This window comes from Schistocerca cancellata, chromosome 10 (genome assembly GCF_023864275.1).
Source record: "Schistocerca cancellata isolate TAMUIC-IGC-003103 chromosome 10, iqSchCanc2.1, whole genome shotgun sequence".
Classification (NCBI taxonomy): Eukaryota; Metazoa; Arthropoda; class Insecta; order Orthoptera; family Acrididae; genus Schistocerca; species Schistocerca cancellata.
The window spans coordinates 101,952,186-101,970,993 of NC_064635.1; the positions used below are offsets into that span (position 1 = coordinate 101,952,186).

Here is an 18,808-nt window from a genome sequence, read left to right on the forward strand (position 1 = left end):
CAAGATTTCAAGAAAATGCTCCCTGAAATCCATTGTAGGTTAGAACACCACTATATCTTCCCTATCCCTTACCAGGGTCTAGAAATAACTTTACGAGATAGTAAAGTTCATTTTAATATATTCAGGAAACAAACAGTATCTAGTTCTATTATTCATTGCTCTTCAAATCATCCAAAGTAGTGCAGGCACCCCAGTGGTCCCGGTTGCCTACGGTGGACTGAAGGCTGAGCGGTGACCTCTCCAGTTGTCAGGATGCTAGGAAATGACTGAGGACGTGTCAGAAACGCCAAAGAAACATTATTAATTCATAACACCTTTATTCCTGCTGGGTACAATGTGGCCCGCGTAACACAGGCTGGCTGAGCTTGGTGATATCAACGACCTTCCCAGAGTCCTCGCTGACTCGTAGCAATGACACCAGCTCTGGGCCGCACATCTTCCTAGCGCAGCGCCGCATGCTGTGACGTAGTGGAGGAATGCCCTTACTTTGGCCGTACGTGGCTGGCAGTGCCCGGGCGGGCGGCCGGCTCGGCTGTGGACAGCAAGCTGCTGCGTGAAGGAGGCTCCGGGTTGGAGTTCCGTCACTGTCAGCACGAGAGGTGTTCTCATAGTGCGGAGTGTACTCTATCCCACCCCGTCTTCTTCCCTGTTCCTCCTGGTGGCTCGTCCGCAGTGGACGGGCAGAACGGGCTGCAGTTCCCCAGTGTCGTTGGCTCACCCAGTTGTGAAGGCGGATGCACAGGGCCTAGGCCCCGCACGATCTCAACGACGGCTCACCGATGTGGTCAGCATTGGCGGCGAGCGAGTCTGCTGCGATGTCTGCTAATGCTGGGTTGATGATTGACAGCGGCAGCAGAGAGGACCACAGCTGGTACTGTCCCCTCATGTCTGCTGCTAGATGGGCCGCCCTTACTGCAACATCTCCTTAATAAAGATTAACATGTCAATCACCGAGCTGAGCACTACGCAGTGACCCAGTACACATCTAACTGCGAGTGCTTTGTTGCTATCAAAGCTGGTGTATTTAAAGGAAGCACGAGCGACATACTGACGTCATGCTCGTTTGTAATGAACGCATTCGTTCCACCTATACTGCTGATTCATCTGTCGTACTCGCCCCTTAGGTGTTCTTGCGACAGAGTTATGTGTTGTTACGGCAGAATTACGCGAAGTTGTGAAATGCAGTACAGCTGACGCTATACCTCTGTCTTGCACTCTACGAAAGTCTCCGTCTAACACAAACCCGCATGCTAAGCAATTCTCTCTCTCGCCTGTTGTGTGTAACCAGGACATTGCTCCTGTGTGACAACACATTCCATACATGTGCAATCATCTTACATCTTGGCTAATCTACTGCCTCTGGCTCTCGGCATAGGCAGCGAAACTTTGACAATATTCCACATTTCCAACTCTTTACTATTCCGCGACACTACACATCCCCCTCCTTTAAGAAAATTCGTCCCGAATTTTACAATTCTGGACTTATTGGTTGTGCACACCATACTTCCTTATACCCTGCAGGTATCTTATAACTACCCCTTCAACACTGTCAAACTTTTCTTATCTGCTAATAATCTATTTACACTTAATACTGATTCCAATCTTATCATAGGTTATCTATTTATATTACGTTCCACTATTCCCGATCCATCCCATAGGTATTTGATGTATGGTTGTTATTTCAGAACGAGACATCTTTTTCCATATACAAAAGTAAGTTGTACAAATAAACACTAGAACTAAGATTATACTAGTCATCGACACACCAAATATAATTGTGTTTTGCTTAAGTTTCTCCCGATATTGATGCATGTGCTGCAGTAGTTGATTAACTGAGATCTGCTCTTTTTCTGAGATAATCAGGCTATCTAAAGATTGTAGCTATGTGGGATCCAAGGACTCGTTAATAGGTTCTGGCAAGGCAATATGTATGGTGGTTTCTCTGGACAATACAAGATAGGCTGTGTCACGTTAATCATTGTTGTACCCGTGAAAGTAGCTGCTAGTGAAAATGCTTCCCCACTATTTCACATTCAGTGCCATTAATCAGTAACCCACTGCCCTGCAATTCAAGCTTTGATATATCTGTCAATTTACAATTTCTGTAACAAGTGGCAACTACAGTCTCTAGTTCGAACACAGAGTAAATCCAACGTTCCCCAACTTTCTGAAATTTCAGTCTCAGAAGTAACACCTTCTTTTCGCATTCTAAGGTTCCTATATTCCCCAAGAACAACTGCATCTCACACGAATGATTGTGGGTTGCCACCTCCTTTGCTGGACAAATAAAAACACTTCCCCTGAAACAGTCTGTCAAATCTTTCGTAGACATTACCACATGAGCACTCCTCCGTCTTGACACTAACGACACTTCCAGAGTTTGCACTTGCACCCACTGCCCAAGTTCACCCCATGTAATTGGATACAGGTGTACTGTATAACACTGGTGCCGCGAATTGATACCCATCACTGGTATTTGCACTTCTGCGTGTATACTCGCCTGATCCGTAATTACTCTCACTTTAGACATGCGATAGAATAACGGTAAATTCCACTTCGCCGGAGGCACGACATGATGCACTCCTTCCGAGAATTCTTTCTGCACTTTCAGCAACACCTTCAGCATCTGATCTGGACATAACAAAGTGGCACTCTATTGCCCATGCACTGCGTGATGCATAGCTTCATATAATGCTTCCAATTCGACAAGCGTGTCATCCACCCTGTCTGCTAATGCCCTCAATATAGCTGCTACTTGTATTTTCCCGTCTATTTGACTCAATCTCGCCTGTATAGCCTCTATATCCCCATTCAGCACTTTCCTGGTATTTGCAGCATACCGTTCCAGGTATGACGTCAACTCCCGCACTGTTCTAGTGACATTCACTATCCCCTGCTCCATGTTACCTATACGTGTCGTGTGCCAAGCCACTTTCGACTTTGTCTCCTCCCCGAGGACATTTAATCTACTTATCCCTAGACCTAAGTGCATAAGGAACGTTCCTCTGCTGTTCTTTTAGCTTCTGTACCCTCACACCCTTTGTTACTGCTGGAGGAATCTGCGGTAATGCATCCACTGCACCCTTAAACGGCTTAATCCTACTCACATGAACTACTGACGACTTGGTTGGTAACTGCAACTTTACGTTCACTGGAGACACTATTTCATTTACCTGATCCAGTCCAGAATATTTCGTCAAAAACTTCTTCGTTTTACCCTTCAGAACATAAGGATTAGCCAACAATACCCATTGACAAATTCTATATTGCGGCAGTTTACCTGTTCTTTACCCAATACTCTCTTGTTTCTCCAAAGCTTTAGTATTAGCACGCCATACCCTTTGCCAAATCTCTCTCAATTTCTTGGCGAAATGCTTCACTGACTCATCCTGTGAACCTACCTGAGGTTTGAGCACATCAAATGGTGATGGCATTTTCTGACCATAAATTACCTCATGCGGAGAGAGCCCCGTTCCTGTATGAACTATCGCGTTATATGCGCTTGTCAACACATTTAAATACACGTCCCAATCTGTGTGTTCTGAATTTACGTAATGACTAATCATCTTGACTAATGTCCTATGACCCCGTTCTGTTCGTCCATTCGACTGAGGATGAAATGGGCTTGTCCACAATTTCTTAACTTTCAATAAACGGCATAACTGCTTCATCAGCTCCGACATAAAGTTACTACCCTGATCTGTAATTATAGTATCAGGCACACCATACTTGAGCAACCAGTTATTTACTAAGGCTTGCACAACAGTGCTTGCCTTCTGATCTGGAATAGCTACCATTACCAGGTATCAGGAAAAATGATCTAATATTGTTAATACGTACCGATTACCCGCTTGGGTCTTGTTAAATGCTCCGATTACGTCTAATCCGATGAATGCGAACGGACGATCTGCTTCAGGTAGTCTCTGTAACTGAATTTTCTGATGACTTAAATCTGCTCTCTGCGCACACGGTATACAATTTTGCACATACTGATGTACATCATTGCGACACGTCTTCCACGAAAACCTTTCAGCTACCCGTCTATCAGTCGTTCTTTTACCACCACGACCCGTCAATACATGGTCGTGCGCTTGTTTCAACACTTCTTCCCTCAGTGACTCCGGTACTACGACGCGTAGTCCGCACTTCGTCTTCCTGCAAAGCAACCCATCCTGCATTTCAAACTGCAGTTGCGTTCGGAACAATTGACATTCTCTGTCAGTGGCTTGCACCTTTATCCACTCCTTCTCACTTATGCCCACAACTTGTACAGCTGCTATTTTTCTACTAAGCGCATCTGCATTCGTATGTTTTACCCCTGGTTTGTGAATTACCTAGTAGTCAAATTCACTTAGTTTCAGTACCCATCTCCTTAAACGACTCGAAGTATCTTTCAACCCCAACAACCACTTCAATGCTGCGTGATCTGTAATCACCTTGAACTTATGCCCATATAAATAACAGCGAAAATACGAGATACTGTAAATCACTGCTAACATATCTTTCTCTGTAGTTGAATAATTCTTCTCTGCCTTATGCAGTTGCCTGGAAGCATAAGCCACTGGATGTTCCTGTCCATTAACCCTCTGAGAAAAAATACAACCTACAGCAATATTACTAGCATCACAAGATAGTATGAACTCTTGTTCGAAATCAGGAAGTATCAACACTGGGTCCAATGTTAGTGTCTGTTTGAGCTTCTCGAATGCCTCCTGACACTGTGCTGTCCATTCAAACTTGACACCTTTCTTTGACAGTCTCGTTACTCGATGTGCAATTTCCGTGAACCCATTTACATATCGTCGGTAGTAATTACATAAACCGACGTATTGCTGAACTTGTTTAGTGGTCTGTGGTACTGGAAAATCATGCACAGCCGACGTTAGATGAGGATCCGTTCTTACTCCATCCTGACTGATAATATGCCCAAGATAAGTCACTTGCGTCTGAGCAAACTGACATTTCTCGACATTAATCATAAGATTTGCCACTCTTAGCCTACTAAACACTTCGTTCAGTCATTCCACATGCTCTTCTACATTACCCGAGAAAGTAACAATATCATCGAGGTATACCATAGCAATCTTTGATTTCAGTCCCCGAAGCACACCATCTAACAGACGCTGGAAAGTAGCAGGAGCGTTTTTCAACCCAAATGGCATTCTGTGATACTGAAAGTGACCAAGGCTTGTTGTAAAGGCCGTCTTCGGTCTATCCTCGGGACTTACTTCTATCTGATGGTACCCACTCTTTAGATCTAGTGTCGAAAAATACTTACACTGACCTAGGTTGTCCATTGTTTCCGTGATGTTCGGTATTGGATATGCATCTGTTACAGTTCGTGCATTCAAAAAACGATAGTCACAACAAAACCTATACTTTTTAGTACCGTCCAATGACTTCTTAGGAACTACCACTATGTTGACAGACTACGGGCTTCCACTGTTCTCTATAATACCGTCCCTTAGCTGTTGATTAATAAATTCTTTCACTAGTGCTTGTAGGTGTTTCGCTATCCTGTATGGTTTTCTATAGACCGGCGGACTATCGCCAGTTGGTATACGGTGCTGTGTAATAGGAGTTGCTGGTAATGGACCTTCTGAATTAAACAAATCTAAATACTCTAATAACAAAGCTTCCATAGCTTTCCGATCACCATTCTCCAAATGACGAATCTTATCATGCAGTACAGATGCCTTGACGGTTTGTTTGACATTACAATCACCTTGGGATTCACCTATATCCTCATCGTCAAGTATTTCCAAACTTGCTACCACTAAACCCTTTGGGAGATCCACTTCATCTGCCCCAAAATTATCGACACTGACCAGAATCATCAGTTCCCCATTTATATCCGTTACGCGTGCAATGCTCCTCCTAATAAAACAGTGCATTTCATCCAGTGCTTCATTGCTCTGCAGTGGCTCCACCACACATAGTCTCTGCTGTGGTACATCGGTACCTACTGGCAACAAAACTAACTTCCCTGTACCCGAAGGCACTTTGACATGCGTAATCATCTTTAATGCCCTTGTACGCGGTTCAATTGGTGACATCTTAGCAACGGATGCACCTCGCAACGTAGAAACATTTACAGCTGTTGTATCCACTGAAAACAAGTTTCCACCAAGTTCAGCTGTACGCTGTGAAAGATTAATTTTGGCATGGTGTTTATCGAGGAAGTCCAGTCCGAGAATCACAGAATACCCTTGTCCCACAGTTGGCAACACTTCCATTTGCTCTCCAAACTCTACACTTCCAATCTTAAAAACGAGCTGTGTTGTCCCCAATAATTGCAACTCATTATTCCCTACCCCACGTAATCTATACCTAGGAGTACCTAGTCTTCTGCTACTCACGAGGTCTAGACTAGTAACAGATCCTGCATATGCCCCTGTGTCAATCAAAAACGTACATCTGTTATTCCTTACAACACCCATCAAGCAACAATCCGTCTCTGTACTAGTTTTCACCGTACTTCTGCTTACCGGGAGTGTCTTCCGACAGACGAAACATTCCCGTTCCCGTTTAACGCTTTTTCCTATTTATTCCCGTTATTATTCTGCTTACTACAACACTCATTCACCTTGTGACCATAGCGTTTACAAGCATAGCACTGCGGCTGTCTGCATTGAGCCTTCGCGTGACCTTTCCTCCCACAACGGTAACAATTCCTCTCCGACGCAAAGATGCGTTTGTCATTGGGAACCCTTGCTGCAATGTCTATCTCCTGCAGATGCATTGCAATATGCACTGCTGCAGCTAAGTCCCCAGGATTCTCCATCCTAACCCTACAAGAAAATTCTGCAGGAATTCCCCTTAGGAATACATCGAGGGCACTGTTTTCTGCCTCTCGTAGTAATACACGATCCGCATCAGGATTACCCGATAACTCATAGGTCTGCAACTTAATTTTTCGTATCCTATCTGAAAAAGACTCCACTGTCTCATTGACCTGTGTCAAATTAGCTAACTTCTCCCTAAAAAATCTTGCACTATTCTGCTTACGATATCTTTGCCATACCCATCTGCCGATTCTTCAAATGTGCTCGCCTTACTAAGTGTCTTGTGGTACATCACGAACATCTTGGCTTTCCCTGCAAGTCGCAAATTTGCCGTACATAATGTAGTTACGTCTGACCAATTGCTCATTGCAGCTGTTGCCAAAGCATCGTTACTGAACGCTGTGACATCCTCTGTTGTTTTACCCGAGAAAAGCGTGATCAGGTTAGCTACTGAAGGATATATTGCAAGGTTGGACAATGCTACTGACTTGCACTCACTTAAACCCGTTTGTGACTCTTGCGCCGAACGCAAGGTCTCCATTTGCGTAATTAATTCTACATGATGTAACTTATGCTGCGCATTCTCTTCTAACAATTTTGAGACTTGCTCCATCAGAGCAGCTATACTCACTTCAGTACTAACGGATCTTGTTTCCGGCATGGTTTGTGCAAATTACCAACAACTTACTCTATACTGAATTTACTCCTCAGAACAATAACTACAGTAGCTACTGCTCAACTCCTTTGTCACAGTTGAGCACTACACACAAGAAGACAAACCAAACTCACAATGCACAACTAAACAAAATTAATCCTTCTGCCTTGTTATTGCCCAGCGACACTCTCTACAATTGTGCGCTGCGTGACCAAACCATCTACAAACTGAACATTCTACTGGTACAAACTTCGTGCATGGCTCCCCATGCCCCGTTAAATTACACACAGTACATCTGACTGGTACCAAGTTCTTTTCCCAACTGTTTCCCTTAAACCCAGATAAATCTGCTGTTTCCGCAGGTCTCACAAAGTGCACTCCCAACAAAGAACGTGCATCCATAGTTATTAACAAAAATCGCCTCGTGCACTTACCACAAGGCTGCGTAGAGTCGGCAGTTCTGACCGCAACTCTGTGGTGCGAGTCCTGCAATGGCGGTGTCGACTACTCCAGATACCAGATCTGCAGGCCAATGCTGTAGTGGGCGGTTCGAACACTTCTGATACGAAATCCATAGGTGGTGGGCGCGAGGACTTTTGACACCAAAACTGTAGGTGCCCCGGTGGTCCCGGTCGCCTACGGTGGACTGGATGGTCGAGCGGTGACCTCTCCAGTTTTCAGGATGCTAGGAAATGACTGAGGACGTGTCAGAAACGCCAAAGAAACATTATTAATTCATAACACCTTTATTCCTGCCTAGTACAATGTGGCCCACATAACACAGGCTGGCTGAGCTTGGTGCTATCAACGACCTTCCCCGAGTCCTCGCTGACTCTTAGCGATGACACCAGCTCCGGGCCGCACGTCTTCCTAGTGCAGCGTCACGTGCTGTGACGTACGGAGGAATGCCTTTACTTCGGCCGTGTGTGGCTGACAACGCTCGGCTGGGCAGCCGGCTTGGCTGCGGACAGCAAGCTGCTGCGCATAGAAGGCACCGGGTTGGAGTCCTGGCATTGTCGGCACGAGAGGCGTTCTCGTGGTGCGGAGTGTACTCTATCCCACCCCGTCTTCTTCCCTGCTCCTCCTGGTGGTTCGTCCGCAGTGGACGGGCGGAACGGGCTGCAGTCCCCCAGCGTAGTCGGCTCACCCGGTTGTGACGGCGGATGCTTAGGGCCTAGGCCTCGCACGATCTCAACAATGGCTCACCGATGTGGTCAGCATTGGCGGCGTGTGAGTCTGCTGCGATGTCTGCTAATGCTGGGTTGATGATTGACAGCGGCAGCAGAGAGGACCAGAGCTGGTACTGTCCCCTCATGTCTGCTGCTAGATGGGCCGCCCTTACTGCAACATCTCCTTAATAAAGATTAACATGTCGACCACTGAACTGAGCACTACGCAGCGACCCAGTACACATCTAACTGCGAATGCCTTGTTGCTATCAAAGGTGGCGTATTTAGAGGAAGCACGAGTGTCGTACTGATGTCATGCTCATTTGTAATGAACGCATTTGTTCCACTTATACTGCTGATTCATCTGTCGTACTTGCCCCTTATGTGTTCTTGCGACAGAGTTACGTGTTGTTATGGCAGACTTACGCGAAGTTGTGAAATGCAGTACAGCTTACTCTATACCTCTGTCTTGCACTCTACGAAAGTCTCCGTCTAACGCAAACCCGTGTGCTAAGCATTTCTCTCTCGCCTGTTGTGTGTAACCAGGCCATTGCCCCTGTGTGACGACACATTCCATACATGTGCAATCCTCTTACCTCTTGGCTAATTTACTGCCTCTGGCCCTCGGCATAGGCAGCGAAATTTTGATAATATTCCACGTTTCCAACTCTTTACTATTCCGCGACACTACAGTAGCATAAAATCGCTGCTCTCTGTACAACGCTTCACTACGCTAATAGAGTCCCACTCTGGGAACAAAATTACCAGTGTGAGCTGGATAAAACTAAATTCTTACCGTGTGCAAATGGTTTTTAGCCAAATGTTACTGATGTACTTACTCAGCAAATGAAATTGAAAGTTGCACCTAAAAACCATTAACAGATTACTCAGTCACCCAAAGACAAAGACAACTTAAAAAAAAAAATGTTTTAGGGTCCCCTATGTATATGAGATAAATTGGTAAATGGCTTAGAAAAGTGGGGATTGTATCCACCTTCTATGCCTCCAGTAAAATTGGATACTAATTGAAATACTGCAAAACTAGATAAAATAGTCACTATGCTCAGTCATGTGTCAGTTGGATTCCGTACAATGATTGTCCGTCAGTCTACATAGGCCAGACCAGCCACTCATTTAATGTAAGGTTCTGAGAGCACCAAGATCTCAGCAATTGAAAATAAGGTCTGACAAGTCACTTGAATAATTGTCATTCCATCTCAGATATAAACATAGATTGCAGTATTTTACATCTTCAACCTGAGGGGCCCTGTTCTAAATGTTACAGCGGAAATTGAAATTCTCTGCAATGTTCACCATGATATGTTGTATGCTTTAAATGACACACTTCGCTTAAGCACACAACTCTGTTGAATAATTTTTCTTTTGTGAAGCTGAGTCTGACTTCACCTGTTCCTCTTCCTAGTTTCTCATAATTACATACTGCATATGTACTTCCAACAGTCTTATCAATTCCTGATTATGGCACATTACTGGAATTTTGCTAAGTGTGTGGCCACTAAATTGCATATGCTAATCGCCTACAGCAAAAACTTATGGTTCAGTTAGTTCCTATTCTGCTCACTTTTAAGAATTCTACTTCCAACAGAATTTTGCACACTTTTAATGAATGGTTTTAGTGGCCTTATTAACCTCTGATTATGGCAGTCTACTGGAACTTTATTAAATGTATGGCCACTAAATAGCATATGCTCATCACTATCATTTTATATTTTCTCTCCTGTTCAGCGTTGAATTGTCAATTTGAATCTGAACTGCCTGGCTAGTCAGTTTCGTGTCATGCACTTCAGCTGTCTAAACAGATGGCCACGGTATCGTCACACTGAATTTTACCAATGTAGCTCCTTCTTTCCCGTGCACTACTCTGCGCTCTGCACTCACTCGTGGTAGTCGCCTCTGTCCTAACCAGTCTCAAGTCACTCGAGGTCACAGCACACAATGGAAGTGTTATGATTCTTATGTTATGAGAAAAGTAATGACACTGATTTTTTGTCTGCCATAGTTTGTGTTTATTTCAAACAACAGTATTGTCCCCTTCAAAGCTGTTCCCTTTGGCAGCTATACACCAGTCTTGATAACAGCTCTTAGAGGCTTTGAGTGTTAGGGCCTTTAACATTCTCTCCCACTCTTTTGAATGTCCTCCAGAGTCCCAAAACAGCGTCTTTTTAAGATATTTTTCAATTTGTGGGGGAAAAAAAATGTCACAAGGACTTAGATCAGTTGAATTGTGGTTTGGGGGGAGGGGGGGGGGGGTGGTTCGGCTACAGAACAAGGGAAACGTATTTGAGGTCAAAAATTCTGTGATGAAAGTGACTGTATGACATGGGGTGTTGTCACCATCCGGCATCCACTTGTGTGAAATGTCTGATCTCACTCAATTCAGCCTTTTCTTCAGGCTTCGAAGGACATATTTGTAAAACAGTTGACAGGTTTCCCTGAAGGAACAAATTCCTTATGTGCGATGCCCATACTGTCAAAAAAAGCAAATCTGCAGTGTTTTGATCTTTGAAGATTTGTCTGAGCTAGGTCCATCTGCAGCATGTTTTTGGCATTCCAAAAATGATTTGTGCCAGGGAAAAACTTGTGCTCTAGATAAGGAATGTTCCTCATAGATCTGTTTCAACGTTTTGAAGGTCATGCTCACGGATTCCCCAAGTTTAACTCAAAACCTGATGGCATAATGCGGCTCTAAATTATGCTGGTCGATTTTTGTAACACACAGCAAAAACATGACTTCGCTAATGGTGCTCTCAAAATTCACGTGATAACCATACGGAGCTGAAACTTGGACTGAGCATCTGGAAGGAATGAACACACCAGTTTGCACAAGGAAAAGAAAACAGCATCACCATATCACTCACAGTATTGTAAGTCTTATAACTTTTCTCACACATCTAGCAGCGCTTTCTCTAGTTCATTATTAGGTGTCGCCGCAGTAATGTGACTTATTCCTCTCTCACTTTCCACCGTATCTAGCCAGACTGCTGCTAGAATTATATAAATGATAGCCTTCATTTGTTTTATTTTATGCTTACAAGCATCTCTTATTTGTTTTAGTAATTGCTCTTGATGATGGACATTGTTTGTATTGAAACTGGTTGCGAATTTAAAAATAAAATCCTTGCAAGTAAAGTGGTGATTTCTATGTCTGTTTATGATAACATCATTTGTTACCTATTGTTACATGATGTAAACCTCAAACACTGGAAATGTAAGCAGTTGTATGTAGTTCTTAATGCAGTGACACTTATTTTTGTCTGTTGTAATGTGGAAATAAAATATATCAGGTTCAAATAAAAGTGTCCCCTCATAATTATTATATATGGAAAAATAATAAAAGCAATATTAAAGACAAAAATATCAAGTAGTGTTACATTTTGGAGGCTAAAAAAAGAAAAGAAAATGCTTAAAAATGCAATGGAAACCTTAGCGATCAGTTAGCCATCATTGGGCGTTTTAAGTGATAGTTTGAAGCTGGGCAATCTAGTGTTTATCTCATTCCAGGCATGTAAGATACTTTTTAGAGCAAGAATGTCCCACCTGGGGGCTATGCATGGTATTCATTTTTAATCCACTGTTTTATAATCTGGGGACTCTGTAGGATTGCAGTAAGTCTTTCCCTTATGAAATTTGTTGACATTGTGTCCTTGTTTGAAAGGAACAGAAGCATCCAGTCACCAAACATTGGACAAGTTATCTACATGCAGGGAACACATTGTTCCCTCTCATTGACGAAGTCTTGTATCTTCTGCAAAAGCTGAAGGCAATGACTGACAATCTGAGTATTTTTAAGGCCAGGTTGAAGACTTTTATATAGGCAATCTCTTTCTATTCTCTGCAGTAAATGCCTAATGCCCTTTAGTAATGTGCATGGTATTTGGGATATATTATTATTACATAATACTGCTAGGTTATTATAAGCACATTGTAGTAGAGAGTCTAGTTTTCCCATAATTTTGCATACTTCATTTTTTTGCAGTTTTGTATGGAGGATGGACATATAACATTCTTAGTGAAAAACTGCAGTGCTGCCCTCACAGAATTGTTCAAACAGAACCTTAAAGTGCAATACGGTCCTACTAAGGTAAGTTTTTGATGGCCCTCTTTGTACTATAAATTAGTATGTGTAACTGTCTGTGGCTTTATCATATAATTTGCTCCCATTGAATTTAAATTTGGATAAAATTCCAAGCTGTCAATGAAATATATGGTGTGAAACTTAGTACACAGCTCTCACCTGTGGCAGCAACTGCAGCTCCGACCCAGCCAAGTGCTGAGTTGAACTGAGGTCAGATAACAAGTATGGCTATGTCACTCCAGTCTGCTTCATCTCTGTGTCAAAGATCATCAGTCATAGTGGCCATAAGTTGTCAGTCTGTCTGAGCAACTGATGACCAGATAAAACCCCCCCTTTTTTTTTTGTGTATCATTTTTTAACACAGTCTTCCTGCAATTCGACACACTTCTTCTAGTCTGTAGGAAGTGCACAGATTGCTCTGAAAAAAATTCTTTCAGTTGTGTGTGCAGCGAACGACTTTTGCACCGCCTGCTGCACCTCTCCATCATAACAAAGTTTCTTTCCTCCCATCACCACTTTGAATGGTCCGATATGTGGTAATTTCTCATTGCGAGGTCTGGTGAATGTGAAGATGTGGCAGAGTTTCAAAGTGTGGGCTGTTGACACAGTTGCAAGTGTTGCATCGGCAGTAGGAGACTAAGTGGTGTCATATCGCAAAATGACATCTGTAATCAGAAGTCGATGTTGCTTTGATGTTATTTGTAAGGGCGCAAATGTACATGGCAGTCAATGGGAGTTGACGATATGCACCCTTACTGCTGATTTGAGTTGCGAGATCATATGGGATTGTGTTTATAGAAAATACTGAATTGCGAAAGACTAAGTTTAAGTAATAACAGATTTAGGTAAAAGGAAATTAGGTTCTGTTTGGATTAGTGTAGTAATTTATGTCGGAGATATTGTGGGGCCACCAGATGGCTGCTGGTGACGTCAGAGCAGGCACGGCTCAGAGTCTGTAGAGTAGTGTAGTGCTCCATGGAGCTCCATCCATGGCGAAGTTCCGTGATAGCGAGACTTGATGACCTGGCAGACATAAATAACACACAACCAAATTTAACTCCGAAGCAACATGTGAGTCTGTTCTTGTTATTAATTGTAAGAAATTATTGTTACTCAGAAGCGAAACTAATTTGTAATTGGGATAATAAACCCTTGTTTGTGAACCTGCCAGCAACTGCTACTGCATTATAGTAGTCCTTTCACAGGAGGGGTCTTGTGGAAGGCAGTGTCCCTCCAAAATGTGTAAGATCATATTAAAAAGGAGAGAACTCTCGCACATGACAACTGTGGATTTGTGAACCTATGAACCTTAAGGGAGACAAAATGTGATGCAGGAAAAAGAAAAATAGTACAAACACCTGTACGACATTTCACAGAAGTAATTAAGACATAATAAGCAGTCAAAAGATATCTGCTGACAAGTATGCGGAAAATTCACAAAAAAACGGTATAAATAGGTGGTACTAATCTGCAATGTTCAATTACAATTGCAGTTACAAAACTGATATCGATAAGACAATACAGCGTGTGCAATTACAACACGAGAAACAGTGAGAATCACATTAATTTTGCAACTGAAAGTGTTGTACTCTGTTATATCATGGAATATTTATAATTACCAGGGAAAACTATAATTTCATCGTTAAGAATAACCGTAGTAACAAGAATCAATGACGTATTGCCATGCATATAAACAACTGGTAATGAGTTGATCCGTTGACAATATCACACGTTGTGGCCGGTTTGCATCTACAGATTATTAAATGTGAATCAATATAACAATGAAGACAATCAATTGTTGACAGAATAATTTAACTGGATAGATAAAAAATCTACTCACCAAGTGGTGGCAGATTGCATACATAAAAAAAGGTTGTAATTAGGCAAGCTTTTAGAGCCAGTGGCTCCTTTTTCAGGCAGAAAGATTGAAGGGAAAGGAAGAGGGGTGAAGGAAAAGGACTGGAGAGGCCTAGGGAAAGGGGTAGATTTTGGGAAAGTCACCCAGAACCGCGAGAGAGACTTACTGCCCGGGATGAGAAGGAAGACTCTCTTATCCCATGTGGTGAGTCTCCACTGATTCATGGTTCTGGTTGACTTTCCAAAAATCTATCCCTTTCCTTAGACCTCTCCAGTCCTTTTCCTTCACCTCTCTTCCTTCTCCTTCAACCCTTCTGCCTGAAGAAGGAGCCACTGGCTCCGAAAGTTTGCCTAATTGCAATATTCTTGTATGTGTGTTGTGCTGCAGCTAAATATGAGTAAAGCAATACATCAGGACATTTTGAGCATGCCATTTTAAAACTATCAAGAATTGCTGAATACGGGTACATCAGCTGTCTGCATCAGCACGCAGTGTCATGACCACACAGTAGCTGTAGTGGGCATGCATTCCAGCCTTTCATGTCAACACCTTGCAGCAGCGCAGCCTGTTGCTTAAGAGTGAAAGTCAACATTTACCTTTCTAGCTTAAATATCCAGTGGCTCAAAAATGAGATATGTTTGTTTGTTTGTATAATAATAAATACCTTCTATGGAAAGCCTTACCTGTTTAATATGATAGTATACCGTATTTACTCGAATCTAAGCTGCACTCGAATCTAAGCCGCACCTGAAAAATGAGGCTCGAAATCAAGGAAAAAAATTTTCTCGAACCTAAGCCGCACCTGAAGTTTGAGACTCGAAATTCAAGCGGAGGGAAAAGTTTTAGGCCACACCTCCAAATCGAAACACAGTCGGTTTATTGTAATATGAGAGACAATTTAGGTCGAATAAATGACGATACAGCTACAGTAGTTTGGTTCGAGTCGTAAGCTTAGCAGTTAAGCTTTACCAGGTAGCCATTGCTATGCATCAGGCGCTCTGTCCGTATTTATTTGGGTACCCTTCCTTTTTCACGTGCTTCGTCTGGTATGAATTGATTGCTTATTTTTCTTTGATCTGATAAGTGTCGTTCTCTTTGTTATAGGTGTTTACGTCACTCTAAGCTGAAAATGCATTACTGTACTGTGTCATGCATTGTTTGTCGCATTCTGATAATGAGTGTTTACGGCCTGTTGCCGCTCGCGGCATGACTTGCTTTTGTGCGCGCTACCGCTGCTTACAATTTAAAGAGAGAGAGAGAGAGAGAGAGGAATCGTCTCATTATCGAAACAATGGCAAGAGACTGCTGTTTGTTGTTACTTACACTACTGCTTTCTTTGATAATGATCAACAAGAACCAAATAATAGGCTGCGTATGATAGATGTTCTAAACGAGAGTTTAATGAAAATTTTTCTCCGTTTGAAAATCTTTGCAGACGCCTCTTTAGTACATTATATTCTGCACAGAAATTAGTCATCTTAGATTTAAAAATCTAGTCAATTGCCGTGCTTCAATTCTGACTGTATCACTATCAGGCATAAGAATAATACGAATATAAACATGACATGATATGTATATTCTTCCGCGTTTGCTGTTGTCTCACTCTAGTTTCGTAGTTTATTAGGAAGACAGGATTTAAATGAGATAGCAGCAAACACGAAAGAATTAATGGCAAAATGTTTATATTCGTATTATTCTTATGGTGAAGATAATAATGTGTGTGATTCACAATTCATAAAAGTTCCTATTAGCAACCATCTTTTCTCACAGGTAGGAAAAAATTCAGAACGTAGAATTGGCCATATTGACAAAGATCCCAAACAATCTCGCCAGTTGGATTTTCGTAGTACATTGAAATGCTGCTACATTCGAAGATGAACAATACGGAATTTGTATTTACTTCGTTGGACAATGTATGAAAATGAAGTGGTCGAAACTCGGGGCGGAGAAAAAAGCTCGTGTTCCACCGGATTTTTTAAATTTTTTTTACTAACACAGAGGTTTTGGTGCCAGTATTTATCTTTGTGCCTGCAAAGCATGCCTGTGTAGCCCTACATACATTCGACCGCAGAAGTTAGGTGTGGCGGCACCTACCAACATTTTTCAGAAATTCCGCTTACTTCGTACTCGATTCTAAGCCGCAGGCGGTTTTTTGGATTAAAAAAACCAGAAAAAAAGTGCGGCTTAGATTTGAGTAAATACGGTAGTAATAACTTTGTGTCGATATACCAAATAGTTAGGGCAAGAGTGTAACAACTGTGGCTCTCATAGATCACCACCATACAGCCGAAGTGTTGTTACATACATTCATGCTACAGATCAACAAGAAGTTGTCACAGATGGAATCATGATGTTGACAGATGAAATCGCATTGTCACCAGTTTGTGGTAACAATGACAGATCAGATGAATAACAAATTTATCCAATTAGATTCAAGGTTAAGGAAAATGGATACCAAATTACAACAGATGGAATTAAATATCAAAAATCTTACGACACAGGTCAATAGGAGAATGGATAGATTGGAAACTGGACTTGACCTAGGGTCCAGACCCATAGAAGAAATAGACATACAATTAGAATTATTAGACAGCAAGGTTAAGACAACCCAAGACATGATAATTAAAGGGATCCAAACAGCAGAAACCAGAGTACTAGAGACAAAAACAAACGTGCAAAAGTTGAAAGATGTAGGAACAATATTGTTCTTAATTAATGAAGTTGACGTTCGTGTACAAATGTCTTAAAGAGCACAAAGAAACTACATGACCGTCACAGCCGAATAATACCTCAAACATACAAGACATCCCACATTCATACATTGTAGTCAGACCAGCAGACATCAGGTCAACTACTTTAACAATAACAACAGACTCATACATTTATTGTCTGATAGTGACAATACATCCACTCAATACTGCCCACAACCAGAAAGAAAGAATAGCGATGAGGAATGAATTAAGAGCAATCAATACAGTAGTGACTATGATGATTTTATATCAACACTTAGTAAAGAAATCAACCATACATTTCCTAAATTTAGACTGGGTGGAGTTATGAGTCCTGTGTTATTCCTCAAGGCATTCTAAGATATGTTATCCAGCACTTGCTCAGATACAGCAAACTTAGATTCGTGGTCAGCACAATGGGGTATGCTTGAGGGTAGATGATTACAAGTCTTTAATTGATTTTCAAAGAGAATTCAAAGCTAAATACTGGGTGAGAGATCACAAAAGAAACTTTGCTTGGAATTATTGGGGTTGAAACTATGTAATAGCAATGAATGGATGGGATACAGAAATTTTGTTGAATGTGAACTAAACAAAGCCAAATATCTCAATGACCCGATTTGTGAGGAGCACTTATTGGAAGTTATTATCAGCCACCTACCTTAGAGAGTACGAGATAAGTTATTAGGGAAAGCCTTTTAGAATATTTGTAACAGCTGGATACAATAGAAAGCCTGTCAGAATGTTGGAAAAATAATCATGATGTAAACATGATTAGGGACAGTAGATAAGTTCAGACTAACAGTCAATTTACGGACAAAGAGAACAGAGAAATGAATATAATAACAATGTAACAATAGATGGAGAGATGGCAATCAAATTACTCCTGATGGAAGTCGGGACACCCAAGAATTTTATAACACCACACAGAGGGAAAACTGATAAGCTTTGGAAGAGAGGCTCAGTCTTCTGAAGCTGTTGCGATTGAGCCAGCATCATTGGAATCCCGTGTGTTAGGTGTGATAGAGGTAATATGATGCTGAATGTTTTATTAGATGAGAATCTATGTATAACTAAAAATTACATCCGACCAAAGCTACGTGGCACAATAGATGAAATACCAGTATATACTATTATGGATTTAGGCAGTGAAATATGTGTTGTTGACCACAATTTTCTAATGACTTATAATTTGATGCATCTATTCAATGCATATATTCCTGACACTGCTGGTCATGGGAGTGAAGTTGATAGGGATTATAGGAAAAGATGGTAAATCAATGTAGGCAGAAATATTAGTTCATTTTTTTATGGGCCATGTAAGTCTAGTTACCCGACATTCCGTGTATCTGATTTAAATATCCCCATTCTTCTGGGAACAGGCTGACTATTAGATGCGAAAACTATTTTAGATTTTTTTAGAGACATGTTACTTTTCTATATGGTGACACTCAGCAACTAGTATCATTACCACTCGATTCCATGGCAACTTTAAATGCGAACATATTAGGTTAGG

At 41.8% G+C, this 18,808-nt stretch overlaps 1 protein-coding gene across 1 annotated transcript in view; it reads left to right on the forward strand.

Annotated features, from left to right (window-relative positions):
- Positions 1-18,808, forward strand: part of LOC126106856 (nuclear RNA export factor 1-like) — a 169,068-nt gene that overhangs the window by 33,737 nt on the left and 116,523 nt on the right. Inside the window, exon 5 of the mRNA XM_049913252.1 lies at positions 12,607-12,711. Within this exon, the coding sequence (XP_049769209.1) occupies positions 12,607-12,711 (105 nt within the window). The remainder of the gene's footprint in view (positions 1-12,606; positions 12,712-18,808) is intronic.